Here is a 14,487-nt window from a genome sequence, read left to right on the forward strand (position 1 = left end):
TAAAACTGTCCTCCCATCACGCTGTTTCTAGTACCACTTGACATGCTCAGCAGCCCTGATAATGAGGAAAACGTGTGCTTCAGTGCTTTACCTCATACTGTACAAATGCGGCATGTCTTGTCTGCATGACTGTCAAAACAAACAAGAATTGGTTTTTTATCACTGAAATATTATATGGGGTAATAAAGCTGCAGAAGGGAACGGCACATCTGGGAGGAAAGAGATACTCAGCCGCCCCATGGCGTGCACCCGGAGAAGGACTCCCCCCCCCCCCCCCCCCCCAACACTCCCTGGAAATGTTGGGGCTGGAGGCTCCAAGGGACTCCTCTGCAAAGGCGATTTTGTGGGCCGTCCACTTCTGGAAGAAGGCCGGAGAGTGTGGGGAGAGGAGTATGAGAAAGAGAGCGTACATACTTCTAATACATGCTCAGCTACAATTACACACGCAAAAAGTTCTAATACAAAGTTCAGCTATGCATACACACACAAACTTCTAATCCAAACTTCTAATCCATGCACACCTCCACATATTCATGTACAGTTTATTTCTGTGCACACACACACATTTATTTATGCATGCACATCTACATACTCACATATTCACATGTACACAGATGCACACAAACATGCACATATACACGCAAGCACTCACACATGCTCATGTGCTTTATTAATACATACATACATATTTTATACACACGCACACACACTCATGCAAATACAGACACAGCAAGGCCACAGTGCTGCAGGAATGTTGCATGCTTCCAGCTGCATTCCTAAACAGTAGTCCCCAATTGTTCCCTCAAAGATCCTGGATAGGAGGCCCCTGCTTGACATTTTCTACCCAGGGGGGCTGACAAGTTTTGCCCCCTCAAAATATGAAAGGTTTTCTGCTAGCTTTGAAATTCCTTCGTACGGAAAAAGATTAACCCTTTCAGTGTAGACTATACCTATAAATACCTTTCCCAATATGTAAAATAAAGGGGCATAGCCAACACCTGCAATGAGACTGCATGTCACTCAGAGACAAGCTCATTTCAGGAATCTATATGTCCCTGGAAGATCCATCACTTTCCCTTGGTAATAACAGAAACTCATGAGGCAGAAATCTGATCTCCAAACAGCACAGCTTGCGTTACTCAGCAATCAATTCTGCTACACTCATTTCCATGGCAAGGAACTGCGCCGCAAATCATTTTTATTTATTTATTAATTTTTTTTTTTTTGGTTGAGGCCCCTATAGTGTATAAAATGTCCTGTCTGAGGTAGAGGAATCATGGTAATACTGAAACTGTTGTGTAATTTGGAAGCATACTAATTGCAAGAAAAGAATATTTTAAAACTGTGATTTTGTGTGCATTTCATTAATGATAAGCAAAGAGCATTCAGATGAATGAAAAGACATTGAAACATTGAAAAATGTCTTATAAAACCTGAATTAACTCTGAGAGAACAACCAAAGCTGGTTTCTAATGTGGCGTCCTGTGGGCTGTGTGACGGGCCTCGTCACCCTGCAGTGAGGCTGGCGTCTCTCCTCTCTCCTGCACTGTGCCCCTCACCCTATTGGAGGTCCCGCACACAGACACCCGCACCGCCAGCGTCCCATGCAGTGGTGGACACACTCCGGCTCCGGCTCCCGCCTCCTGGAGGTGACCCAAGTGGTCTGGGTTTGCCTCCCTCCTCCTCCGCTGCGGTCCAGTATGGCGTCCTGCTACAGATGTGCATGAGAGCGAAAAGCAGACCACAGAGAAAAAAGTGTGGGATTTATACATGGCGGGGTTGCTGAGTTAGCATCAAGAGAAGGAGTTGCGTTCTGACAACCACCCTAAAACCACAATACAAGAAAATACGAGACGTTTTGTAAAACGTCTGTAATATTGCAGGCGGATCCGCTTTTATCCGTCTCCGAGCAGCCTGAGAAAGTGTGAACTGGGGAAGCGGCACTGCTGTTCACGATGCTGATAGATCTTGCAGGAACGACGTTGCCTCTGAACCCTTTTAGCCATCGTTTGATTTTAGAGTCTTTAATAAAATCAGCAACATCTTCATCCTGGACAATTTACACATCTAACACTATTACATTGCCAAACTGGATTTTTACTAATGCTACAAGTGATCAATCCCATAATCCTCAAGTCAAATCCAGCGTGACAGTCAACTATGGCTATTAAATATTAGCAATGGCACCATTGTGCCTTAACTGTGGGTACTTAAGAAAAACAAACAAAAAAGTTGAGGCTTTAGCAGTATCTGAACAAATTCTTTGATCCATAGAAAGGCAAGGCTCTGGAAATGGTGGTAGGATTACTTGGAAACATGTAAGTTCAGTGAGTGCACAACAGTGAAGTCATAAGTGAAACTGACATCTGTAACCGGGTAAATACAGACTGAGCCTGTGGTTCTTACAGGGGAAAATTTCTGTTATCCAGTGAATAATTTCCCAGATAGAAATCTCACCGTGTTATTGGGCCACTGAGAGCAGCAGCACTAAGCTGTGAGGCCGACGTGTCTTTTCAAAGTGCGAGTTTCTATAACAAATCACAAACCTCCCTGTAAGTTATTCCATTAGTAGAGATTCAAAAAAAGAGCCCATTCCATCGCTCTTTGCATATATGTTAATGCATAACCAGTGGAAAGGAGACACGAGTAACCAGTCAGTTATAAATCTGTTTCCTGACTTGGAAAAGGTACTACAGTAAAACTGCACACCGGGTTTTCAACTTTTAACACCAGACTGCTGAGTGACATGGGAACTGATGAAGAGCTGACAGGTCACAATCCTTCAGTCGGCACTGCAGGAATTCCAGACTTCCCAGAGTGCCGTGCGGTGCTTCTGATCACCACAACAAACACGAGCGCGGACGGCCTTGTTGCTAAGCAGAGGGAGTATCCACCCCCGTTTCCTCATTAGCGTCTGGAACCGAAGCACGTCACAGACGGCCTGCGACCAGCAGACTTTAATTTGACCACATGAAAACAGCCGAAAGACGCTGGCCAGTTCTGGGACACTATGTCTGCTTCAGACTTTCAACTCCTCTGACATTTGGGAGAAAGTTAACGCATCAAAATTCTCAAAATAATTTTGAAAAAGACTAATCCAAGCCACAAAATAGGGAGTCTAATGTGACATCTGCAGATTAATCTAAATTATACCAAATATATTATTAATTCAAGGCCAGAACTTTCAAAACTTAGAATTTTCAACGTCACCAGCAACCTAACATCCAAACAATAAATTAATATCACCAACTGTCCATGTTTTATAGAGAGTACTAGTATAATTCATGTTCTATGTGATCAATCACAAAACTGTGAGGGAGTAGATCTCATTCTTCATTTTTTTTTTTTGCTATTAATAACCTGCATGTAATTTGCAATTCTAAATCTTAGTACTTTTTGCTGTTTTGCTTTTAAAAACAGATTCACCTTATAAAATGTTTGTACTGCAGGAAGGGATCCATATAACCACATAATGTAAAACTACGGTAAAGTGCTGCCATCTGCTGGTGAAAGGGCTGCACCTGGAAAAGCCTCATTGCATTAAAAAACTAACTGTGACCACTCAAAGTACCAGCGGCTTAGAGGCAGGTTACAAGGGGATGACCGCATTTGTTCACAGCAATTTTCATTTTTTAATCACCATTCTTAAAAACCAACCATGAGATATACACATTGGGCGTGCCACACTGCTGTCACTCAAAACTGAACAGGAAACAGGCAAGGCTTCACAAGATGTAAAAAGGAAGGCTATGAAAAAAATGGAAAAAAGCAAAAAAAAAAAAAAAAAAAAAGTCCCTGCTTTCAAAAAAGGCAAAAACCTTGAGTCAGGTGATGGCATCACAAGGTCTCTTGTTTTGTCACGACAACAACAACAGCAATAATAATTATGATCATAATAATAATAATAACAAAATATGAAAAAAACAATTTAAGTTGAAGAATTTGAGAGCAAAGCATATTTTGTAGCTGAAATGTCAGCAATGTCTGTCGGTCTAGCGAGGGGGGCGCGAGATGACAGCCGTTCCTGGGTCTGGGCTTTTCCGCGAGATGGAGACGAGGCGAATCGGGGGACGTCACAGTGGCGTCTGGTACTGGTTTATTTACGGAGAGAGCCCAGGGCCAATTAGCAAGCTGGAAACACACTGCAATAAACACACGCAAACAAAGAGGAGAGACGTCAGCAAACAACAGTCACTGCATGGCACGAGGATTCAGCAGTCTTACACACTATCAGCCGTGGGATTCATGAGGGAGTGGCACTCAAACATTTCTAATTTCACTCAAAATATGACTTTTCTACACTATTGTGCTGAAGTAGCCCATTCAAACTTCAAAGGTGTCATTTAAATGGCCTTTCCTCGTGACCTGACCCATGTATGACATCACTTTTCCTTTCACTGTGCCTCGATTTTGGCATGCCGTAGCTCTGTGCAGACTGACTGATTAGCTGTAAGTGTGCTCACTCTGCACCTTGCTGAACTACACATTCCCAGTGTGCACTGCACCGCAAAAATCTGTCCCAGCATGCTCTGTGTAACGGCGCACACCTGAGAGTGCTGTTTCCCTCAATACGAGGAACAAAGAAATGAATGCTGGGTATAAAATTTAGTGGCCAGCGTTTTACTTTCATCCAACCCTGGATATGTTTGAATGAATGTGGGGGGATATGTGTGAATGAGATGAGAGAACTGTGCATCTTACCACTGGAAGTTCTCTTTCGCTTCTGTGAACTTGTGACGGACCATGAAGGTGGCGAGAGCCTCTGCTACCTGTAGAGAAAGGAGGAGAGGGCACTGAGCTCAGACAGCGACCAGTATCGTAATAAAATCTGTGAAATAATAAGGCACTTGTTGCACCCCTTCTGATAAGTAAATCCACTACGACTCTGAATAAACAGAAGTGAAACTCAACAGAGGTTTAACAATGGGATGTTTGGCATGCTGTTGTTCACTACAAGCTTCATTCATACTTAAGCTCATTTTGGTGAACAAAATACCTTCAGCTTCTTTGTCACAAAAAAATCAATCAATAAATAAATTAAACACTATTTAAAGTGGGTATGTAAAAATATCATGAACATGAAAATCATCCTCTACAGCTTTTGAGACCTAAACAAGACAGAGAAGCTCATATAACCCTTTTCCAATGTCAACCAGGGCTTGATCACTTCAGATTAGATTGCAGTTGGTTTTCCTTGATTTTTATTGACCTAACCTGCTAGCGATGCTGATGCTGGCCCACTTGCAAGTAAAGTGAAGGCAAAGCAAGCTACGCGGCTACCTGGCTTGTCAGTGCTAAAAACGAATGAGTAAAACAAAGCAAAGGAGCATGGCGCCATCACCTGACCAGAGAAAACAATGTCATGCAGCGCTGTTGTTACGCCAGGGTGATCTGGCTGCTTCTGCACCCTGATGGACGCCATGTTTCACTTACTTTCTCAGGAGCGTCCTCATGCACGGCGTGGCCACACTGAGGTAACACCTGCATCTGGAATTTCCCTGGAACGCAACACATACAGTGAACAGCATATCTGTGTTCATGTTATTAAAAAGAGTTATGACTATACATGAACACTAGGTTCATATTATTAATGGGAGCTCTGCAGCCCACTAATAATACATCCGTCAGTTTTGCTGACTTAGATAAGACCTTGTCACGCATAACAGAAACAGTCCTTAACTCCAGCAGGTGATTGTGATGGTGGATGGTACATATGGGAAGGGTTAATCAGTTTGATTTCCACATTGATCCCATATCTTAAGAATGGATAGGATGGTCATTTGTAGCCATTTTTAACCATTCAGTCAAAGCAATACAGCAACCAACAGGAAAGAAGACCATGCTGGCCTAGCACTGATAAGGTGTACTAGCAGAGGCAGCAATGGTGTAAATCTTCCATTTCTTTCCTATGACATTCAATAGCCTTCATATAAACACCTCCAAAAAACCTGCAAAACCTGTCTGTTTAACAGTGTTGATCAAAGAAACAAGGAACTAAAATAAAAAAAGCAATCCTTGATGTTTTCCTTACCTTGCATCTGTCCAATTGTGAGTTCTTTATCCAATCTGTCGACACCTACAACCAAGGGGGAGATTTAGAGCATCACTCCAGCATGCTTCTGAAGGGCCAAAAATACACCAGGCCAGCATCTTAAGAAGTCAGCAGGAGTTGTGGGCTGCTGTGAATATGATTTTCTGGCACAGTATGTTCAATGGCTTGAGGAACCATTTTAACCATATGTCCAGCATTAATGGTTCCTGATTTATGTTTCACTTCCCCTTTTCCAACAACTGCGTTATTAAGTCTTAATTATGCACCATGAAATCATCTGGTCAGAATCCTAATCCAAAAGACGCATTTTCCTTAACTTGTCCTGAGGAAAATATAAGGTCCTGTGAGGTAAGATCCATGCACTATTCCTGCCAGGACTGGACAGGACTGCCAGGATACCTGCTGGCTGAGCACCAGTAATACCGCTGAGCATTCTATAAGGAAATTATTGATTCTGGCTTTGGACGTGATGGGAAGTCTGTTTTAATCAATGTTTTGAGCCAAAAATAGCTAACCTTACATTTTCTTGCGGAAAAGGTGGCATTTCTACAATGGTTCTATTTCTTGTACCCATTGAAGCCGCGTAATGCAGTCATGCCAGTTCAATGCGTACCCTGACATGAGTCTCCAGTTTTGAACCAGACATCCTCTCGGTCACCTCTCATGAACTGGGAGAGGATGGGGTGAGTGCAGTGACAAGCGTTTAGCCGCTTTTTAAAGAAAATAATTCAACAACATTCATTTTTTAAGGAGAGTTTGAGTTTGTACATAGAAAGCCAGCACAACCCAGGCCAGGTCCTTTGGAACCTGGGGAGAGTAAATCGCAAACTTATGGCAACAGTAATTTTATATATTACACGCTACATGCCATATCTGGGCAAGTACAAATTTAGTTTGGGAAAGCAAATGGTAAATTTTACACATGCAGGAAATTATACATGTAAAAATGTAACTCTGCTTGCCAAATACATTCAAAAGGAGCAGAGAAAATGGAAACATATAAATTATTACACATTATACTGACTTTAATGTCAGACACCGGAGGTCAAGAGGTTTTGATAAATGACATACTTGAAACCCAAACGCTTCATGTGCTCCTCTGGGACTTGGTTGCTATTATGAGCAAGTTAAATGTTGCTCATTTAACTTGACTGGATACACTTATGTTCTGTTGTGCTGGAAGTCGCTCTGGATAAGAGTGTCTGCTAAATCCATGCAATGTAATGCAATATATTATAATTTTGCATTAGTTTCTTTACATTTCCTGTTTAAGGCCTATTTTTAAAAGTGTTGTTAATGTGTCATGTACAAAGCTGGCATCAACCATTTCCCCCAATGACTATCACATTAGTAAGCAGTTTTCCTGGCAAGACAGCAGGTGTTTGTGTTGTCTGGGGCACAGAAGACGAACTCTGATGCATCTCTTTTGGCTGTATGATCCGTTCAGCTGGTGTCGCTGTTGAGCTGGTTTCATTTCTGAGCACGTTTACACCTGATATTATCTGCATCTGGTCAGCCATGATTGGACAGTCATTTATGCCTGGTATTATCAGGCATTCCAAATGCTCCCTTGTCCACAATGTGATCAGATTTCTTTTTTCGCTTGTAATACTTAAATTATAGGCTAATGGGTGGAATGTTCGGCACAGTTCACGTGACGTCTATGAAGTAGGCTAACCTATTTAAATTAAAGGAGAATAAAATGTTAACTGTGTGTTATCACATAGGTCCATTTATTTCCTACTGATTATTTAATATTTCAGTAATAATTAATTTGCAGCATTCGTTGCTTTGTTGTTGCTGGTAGCCTAGGCGGAGCTGGCTGAGGACTCTTGAAACTCTTGGAACAAAGTTGGGTGTACAAGTTGCAGCAAGTTGCAAATTGCATGGTGGCAATTCTCTCATTATTGAGAAAGAGATCAGCTTTGAAAATTAACTATATATACAATGTAGACGTAAACAATGCTGATGCACAACACCTATGATGGCGGCCTTAGTTAACACCACAATAGTGCAAAGAAGCTTGTGGGTGTGTGCTACAAGCCAGGAGTGGTGAGAACGCTAAATATAGGTCCTGTGCTTTTTTACGCATGGTGCTAGTAAACGAGAGATTCTCCAAGCAGGGGACCCGTAGGGTGATGCAATTTGTCAAAAATGGAGTTCAAATTATTTACACTTACCCTCAACAGGGTCAGGGGTGTTTTAGACCAGGGTTTCTCAAACTTTACAAGCCCCTGACCCATTTAATGATAGAATGTGTTTTTGTGCCCCTACTTCACATCAAGGGTTTGCACAATATATGTTCAAATATAAACAGTTTTAGGAATGTGTGTCAATAAGTGCATGTACACTAGCCAAAGCAGCGTACATGCACTACAGTGTACAGACAGTATTTGCTTTGAACAATGTGCCTGTCTGCAGAGAGCAAAAAATAAAGTAGGTGTTTTTTGTTGCATTTCTCTCACAATCCACATCCTTTTGAGTACTTATCCCTCCAGTGCGTGTCAACCCACAGTTTGGGAACAGCTGCTTTAGACAGTTAGTAACCCCCCCCCGCAGTATCTGGGACCACAGTGTGTTTGCAGCAGAGACTGAGAAAACTGTATTGCTTCTGCACCCAGGTTCTGCACCTGACCTCACCTGCCAGCAAGAGCAGCTTGGGGACGGGACAGCTGAGGAAGAGGGCGGAGAGGCCCCGGAACCAGCCATCCCAGTATTTCTCCGTCTTAGCCAGCTCGATCCGCCAGGTGAACAGGCTCTCCTTTTTAACCTGACAAGGGAAAGAGTTGTCAGTATCACCCTGCATGAGCATCACATGAAGAGAAAGGCCTATGGAAAAAACACGGGGCTGGGAATTCAGACTTCAACCCTCCTCTAGCTGCCATTTCTCTGGTAATATATATGGCAGTTATTACCTCTGTGTCATCCTCCTTCTTCCTTTTGTGGTTGGATTCTCCCTCCTCCTCCTCTTCCTCCTCCTCCTCAATGATCCCTTCCCCAATGCACTTTGATACTCCAGGACTGCTCATGGGTTCCTCACACCTATACAGAAGGGTCAGGACCTCAAATGAAGCAGTTGTTACCAAATCCAACCACCGGCCGATTGGCACTGGTTCCTCCCAGGCTCAGGGACTTACTTTTTCACTTGGCCAACCATGGAGACACGAGCGGACTCAATGTTTCGGATCTGTCCACTCTTCACGCTACCAGAGAAACAACAAACCAAAAAAATGAATTATGTGAGAACAGGCTCTCTACCTTAAACAGTTGTCATAAAGCCCTATTTTATGGTGCGACTTTCTATCCTGTTGTTAGTAAACAACATTGGGCAGCAGTGTAGCAGAGTGGTGAGATGCATTGCTCGTAACCTAAAGGTTGCCTGTCCGATTCCCCTCGGGGGCACTGCTGCTGTACCCTTGGGCAAGGTACTTAACCCAGAATTGCGTCAGTAACTATCCAGCTGTATAAATGGGTAACATGTAAAAAATTGTAATATATGTAAGTCACTCTGGATGAGAGCATCTGCTGAATGCCAATAATGTAATGTAAAAATGAAGCCTAAAATAAGCCCTGAAAGCTGTTATATTCAAGGCGCATCACTGATCTAGATGTAAAGGCATTATGATATAAACAGCAAGCTATTCCATAATAAGGCTACCACTCCCTTCTGAAGAACTGATGAAAACCTGACAGCTCGCAAATCTTACCTCCACTCTATAGCGTTCTCCACTGATTTGAAGGTTTTTGGCCGACTCCGCAAAAAATTCTGCATGCTGTTCAAGGCATCCATGGCTGTACCTGTAAAAGAAATTGAAAACCGCATTCATCAGCTATGACTCTATCACTTCATCTTCAGGAGGACTGAATACTGAGTGTATTGTTTCCATTTTATATCATGACAAATGGGAGTATTGGAATTTTAAAACAGTGCTTTAAATTCCAAAACCCAAGCACAAACACTGCAGATGACAAAGCAAGTTTGGTGCATCTTTAAATCTTCTTTACATAAACCTTGCAAACATCTCAACTTGCAGAGCAGAAATAGAATTTACCTTCCACCACGTCTATTACACAGAGGCCCAGCAAAGATGGCACATGATTGGCTGCTGCTGTGTGAACTGCTATTGCCCCACCCATGCTATGACCAATCATCACGATCGGTGGGGCATTTTCACCGTACAGAGCTTCAACCACCTTCCCGACATCCCTAGAAGAGACAATTGACACCAATGCCATTAGAACAACAAGGAATTTTCAATCAGATTCTCAACAAATAAAGAAGCAAAATTCTGATCCATTGAGAGAGGGAAAAAAAAGACTAGGCAACAGTTGTTAAGGCTTTGCTTGACTGCATTGTTGCCCTCTTCCCTCTGGGTGTTGGGTGTAAACAAGGCTATTTTTGGTTGCAATGAATCCGTTTTTAAGCGAATCAAGAACAGGAACATTATCCCACCATGATACTCCGCTAGCAGATGGCTCTTTTGGCAGCTCCCTGGCTAACATGGTGTGTCTGAAAGTCCCATGTCACCATCAGGACAATCTCACTGCCAAAACCACAATGTCAACTATAACTGCTGATGCCAGTGCTTTCGAAATTAAAGGTGCAAAGTACTGTGCACTTGTTTACTTTGCCCTTTTCTGATTTTTTCCTGCGAAAAGAGTTGTAAACATCTTCCAACTACAAAGGAACTCTGCTCATTTACTCACTTGGCCATCGTTTCAGCAGAAAGGTCTTCACAATTTTTAACTTTCGTGTCACCTGGAATACAGCGAGAATCACAGAGGTTCTGTAAATGACTTAAAACCTCTTGCCAACGTGTCATGTTTACAGCCACTGGGACATTAACTTCAGCTAACAATTAGTAGTGGCAGATTCCATCATGTAAGATACTATGATCTTATCTGCCCTTAAATCCTAGGCATATGCCATAAGCATAACTATGAATATTCCAAAGATAATATTAGATGAGAGAAAAGTTCAAATGATGATTGACAATATTAACTCTCTCGCCCCATATCTGGGAAATTTGAGCCTGGCTCCATGTGATCCGATCACAAAGAATGGCATCATCTCTGCCAACTTCAAACGCAAGAGCGAATCCGTGCAGAGGAGTGGGCATCTCTCACCGTGTCCCCTGAGGTCCACCGCCACCACCCTGCAGTTGATCCGGGTGCATATCACTGCCTGGTGAGACACAACACAAATTAGGAAACATACAATGCAGGACACCACCACATTCAACTTTGGCTCTATGAAGACATGGCCTCCTCTGTTCTGCACCCTCTACTCTGGCTCACAATGTTACCTTCTCAGTGTGGCCTTTGACCTCATGGACAACAGTGAGACATTTCCTGACTGGATCATATATTCAAAGGAATAGAAATGAAACATAAAGGTGCATCCAGTCTTACAATGTTTAATTTATTAATGAGCAGTCCCCAGCATTGCCACATCATATTTAACAGCGGAGATGACGCAAAGAAAGGGGCCTGTGATTTGAAGAGTGTTTTGCTCTGCTGAATGTTCACACAGAGTAGGCTGGCTGAGAGAGGCACAGCTACAAGCGCATTGCTTACACCAACACATTTTCCAGCGGGCCCACGCTGTCTGTCCAGAAATAGACTCCCTCTGCTTCTAACAGCAGAGTAGTTCCCAAGTCTTTTCAAGCTGCCTTACACCTGTGTGCACCCTGAAACAGCAGTCTTTCATATTTTACAAAGAGACTTGGCATCATAACATAAATGTTCCTTACTCCAGACAGACAGGTTACTGTTGCTAAGATGAAAATGAGCCACTAGCCCGAAGCACTGCTCACAGAAAGGCAATCGTAGTTTTATTATTTGAAAACCTGGAAAGGCTGTAATCAGATGACACTGCTTTTTTTGCTCCTTAAACCCCTGACAGAATACAGGAAATGGTGTGACTTACAGTGAAAACTGCCCAGGAGAGAGCAGAGTGACCGCCTCCGTGTAAGAGGAGAAGAACAGGCCCATAGGATCCGCTGCTGTAGATTCTAAAAGTGTGTGAAAAAGTCAAGGTTGAAAATGCAGTAGAAGTAACCACTAAACCTATGGGCAACCAGCAAAAAAAAAAAAAAAAAATTCTCGTAGGCTGTATCGCACACTTAGTGGCTTTGTACCTTGAAGTCCCATTTAAGTGATGACAACAATTCTATCTCAGATCAGGCTAGACTATACTTGTTTATTCCGGTGGCATGCTAATCAAGCTAATGAAGGCCTATAGTCTTGGATTTCATTAAATGCTCTCTGAAAAGCACTTAACCAATTACTGGGTCCAAATTCAATGGAATATGGAACTGTACAACTCCTGGACAGAACGCCAGCATTCAAATTTGGTTGAATTTTTTGAAATTAAAACAATGTAATGCTCCACTTTGATGCCTTTGTAAAGATACGACAAATTCCAAGCTGACAGCACAAATGTGGAGGTCATTGTCATGGTGGTGCTGCGGCAGGATTTGTTTAATTTAGAAACAAGCAACACCCTAGGTGCTTGGCTCTCCATTTTGTGATGAGTGATAAGCAGCAGGTCAGATACTATCCAGCTCGCTGCATTAATGGCGTGCAGCTAGAAAATACAAACAGCGACTTGTTTGTAAAGAGAAAGGATATGTCTTTGCCGTTGTCATTTTTAACTTCAATGTCTTCCATTGTTTCAAAGTACTGGCTCCATGGCACAGGTGAGAAGTCTCGTTTTCTTCCAGGTCTGCAAAACAGGTGGACAACATGATATGGTGGAGAAGTCATCCCAAAGTGGACAATACTTGGGGTTTCTAGGCTCTGCACTGGGGTCAGTTGTTTGTTTGCTTAATGAAATGTTACATCTACACCCACAGAGCGAAGGCTAACTTGGTTTATACATTTCAGTTACAAAAATGCAACCAGGAGAAACATGCTGAATTCAGTGCTCATGCAATCATGGAAATGTGTAAATAAAATCAAAGCTATAAACGTTACTACACAGATTTGTGTGTGTGTGTGTGTGTGCGCGCGCGCGCGCGTGTATGTTGGGGGGTGGGGGGCTGCATCATAACTATTCATTCTAGGAACAGGAAAAAATGCCTGATAGTTTTCCCCCAGCATCAACAACACGACGTGTGTCACTGCAGTTCTGATGATGCGAAAAGAGACACCATCTGGCTTCAATCAAAGATCGCTGATTGGTGAGATAAATAATGACCTAAGGCAGTAATGGTGGAAGCGAGACAACTTAACGTGTGAACAGTCGTAGAGAGAACTGTCGCTTTAGTTAGGCCAATTAACCGGTGATCAGCTTCACAGGTTATTGAGTTTAGAAGCTATGCACTGTAAGCTATTCTGCTACAATTAGATAAATAACTAACTAGCGATCTTGCTATAGCCAGCGAACAGTAGTTTTGACACAATGATTGTGTAGCTAGTTTGCTGTTTCGAATCTGAACTGTATCATTCTATCTACAAGAAAGCTGGTTAACAGCTATGAGGGGAACTGACAGCTAAACCAACTAGCTAAAACATGGGGATGCAACGAACACGGCACACACGATTCAGCCAACAGTAACGTCAACTAACATTAGCCGTATTAACTAGCTAGTTATCATATACAGCTCGATTTCTGGCTATTTCACGTTAGCTACTGTCACTCGCGCTACATAATGCTGATGGATGCCAACTAGCTAACAAACTAACCACACGACGTTAACTATCATGGCGCCCAAGTTCACCGGCTAACTAACTAGCTAGTTAGTTAAGTTTCATTGTTTTATAAATCTGCCAGCTAGCAAATGCAATGTACAGATGGTTGTGACACTCACCCCATTCTCATTTTAGACCCAGACTGCAAACCTCCTGGCATTGGAGGTCTGGACGATAACAAATTTAAATGCAATTGCTTCTCCATTAGTTATGCTAAATTCAGGCCGAAGGCTTTGTAGAAAGTTTTATGTCACGTTTTAAGGGTCTTGTTTCCTCTCTTTTAAATACAACCGAATTTGCCTCTTCAGTCTCAACCCTCCGCAGTTTGACTTGCAACGGAGATCAAAAAATGTTCCGTATACAGGGACAGCCTCATCCCACAACGCTGTAATTTTGCAGTGAAGCATTCTGGGTGATGTATTTATTCGCCAGAAGTATGCAAGGTGAATTAGATATGAACGAATTGGATTTTCACTACAGTCCCCAGAATGCATTGTGCATCGTTCTGTTTAAACGGGAACGACCTGAAAAAGGTGACGTAATGCTTTTACTGAGTGGAGAACACATTTTTGAGGGGGGTGACTTTCGCAGAAGCTTCAGCTTGCCGCAAGTTGTAGTCGCTGACATCATAGGTTGTGCTGCCTGTATCTTTTCTCCCACACGGATTTGGGTCGTATAGATGCGCTGCAAACAGGAAAAGAAAGGAAAGATCCTGTTGGGGTTTTCTCACGTTTTGACCT

General features: G+C 42.6%; 1 protein-coding gene across 1 annotated transcript; it reads right to left on the reverse strand.

Annotated features, from left to right (window-relative positions):
- Positions 1-3,481: 3,481 nt before the first annotated feature.
- Positions 3,482-14,118, reverse strand: ppme1 (protein phosphatase methylesterase 1). Its single transcript, XM_036535904.1, has 14 exons — positions 13,867-14,118; positions 12,686-12,779; positions 11,982-12,074; positions 11,180-11,237; positions 10,760-10,811; positions 10,105-10,259; positions 9,760-9,850; positions 9,190-9,255; positions 8,968-9,094; positions 8,693-8,822; positions 6,032-6,076; positions 5,434-5,498; positions 4,702-4,769; positions 3,482-4,142 (listed from the first exon to the last, which is right to left on the reverse strand). Exons 1-14 carry the CDS (start codon positions 13,950-13,952, stop codon positions 4,124-4,126), a joined length of 1,149 nt encoding a protein of 382 aa, XP_036391797.1. The 5' UTR covers positions 13,953-14,118; the 3' UTR covers positions 3,482-4,123.
- Positions 14,119-14,487: the final 369 nt, after the last annotated feature.

This window comes from Megalops cyprinoides, chromosome 9 (assembly GCF_013368585.1).
Source record: "Megalops cyprinoides isolate fMegCyp1 chromosome 9, fMegCyp1.pri, whole genome shotgun sequence".
NCBI lineage: Eukaryota > Metazoa > Chordata > Actinopteri > Elopiformes > Megalopidae > Megalops > Megalops cyprinoides.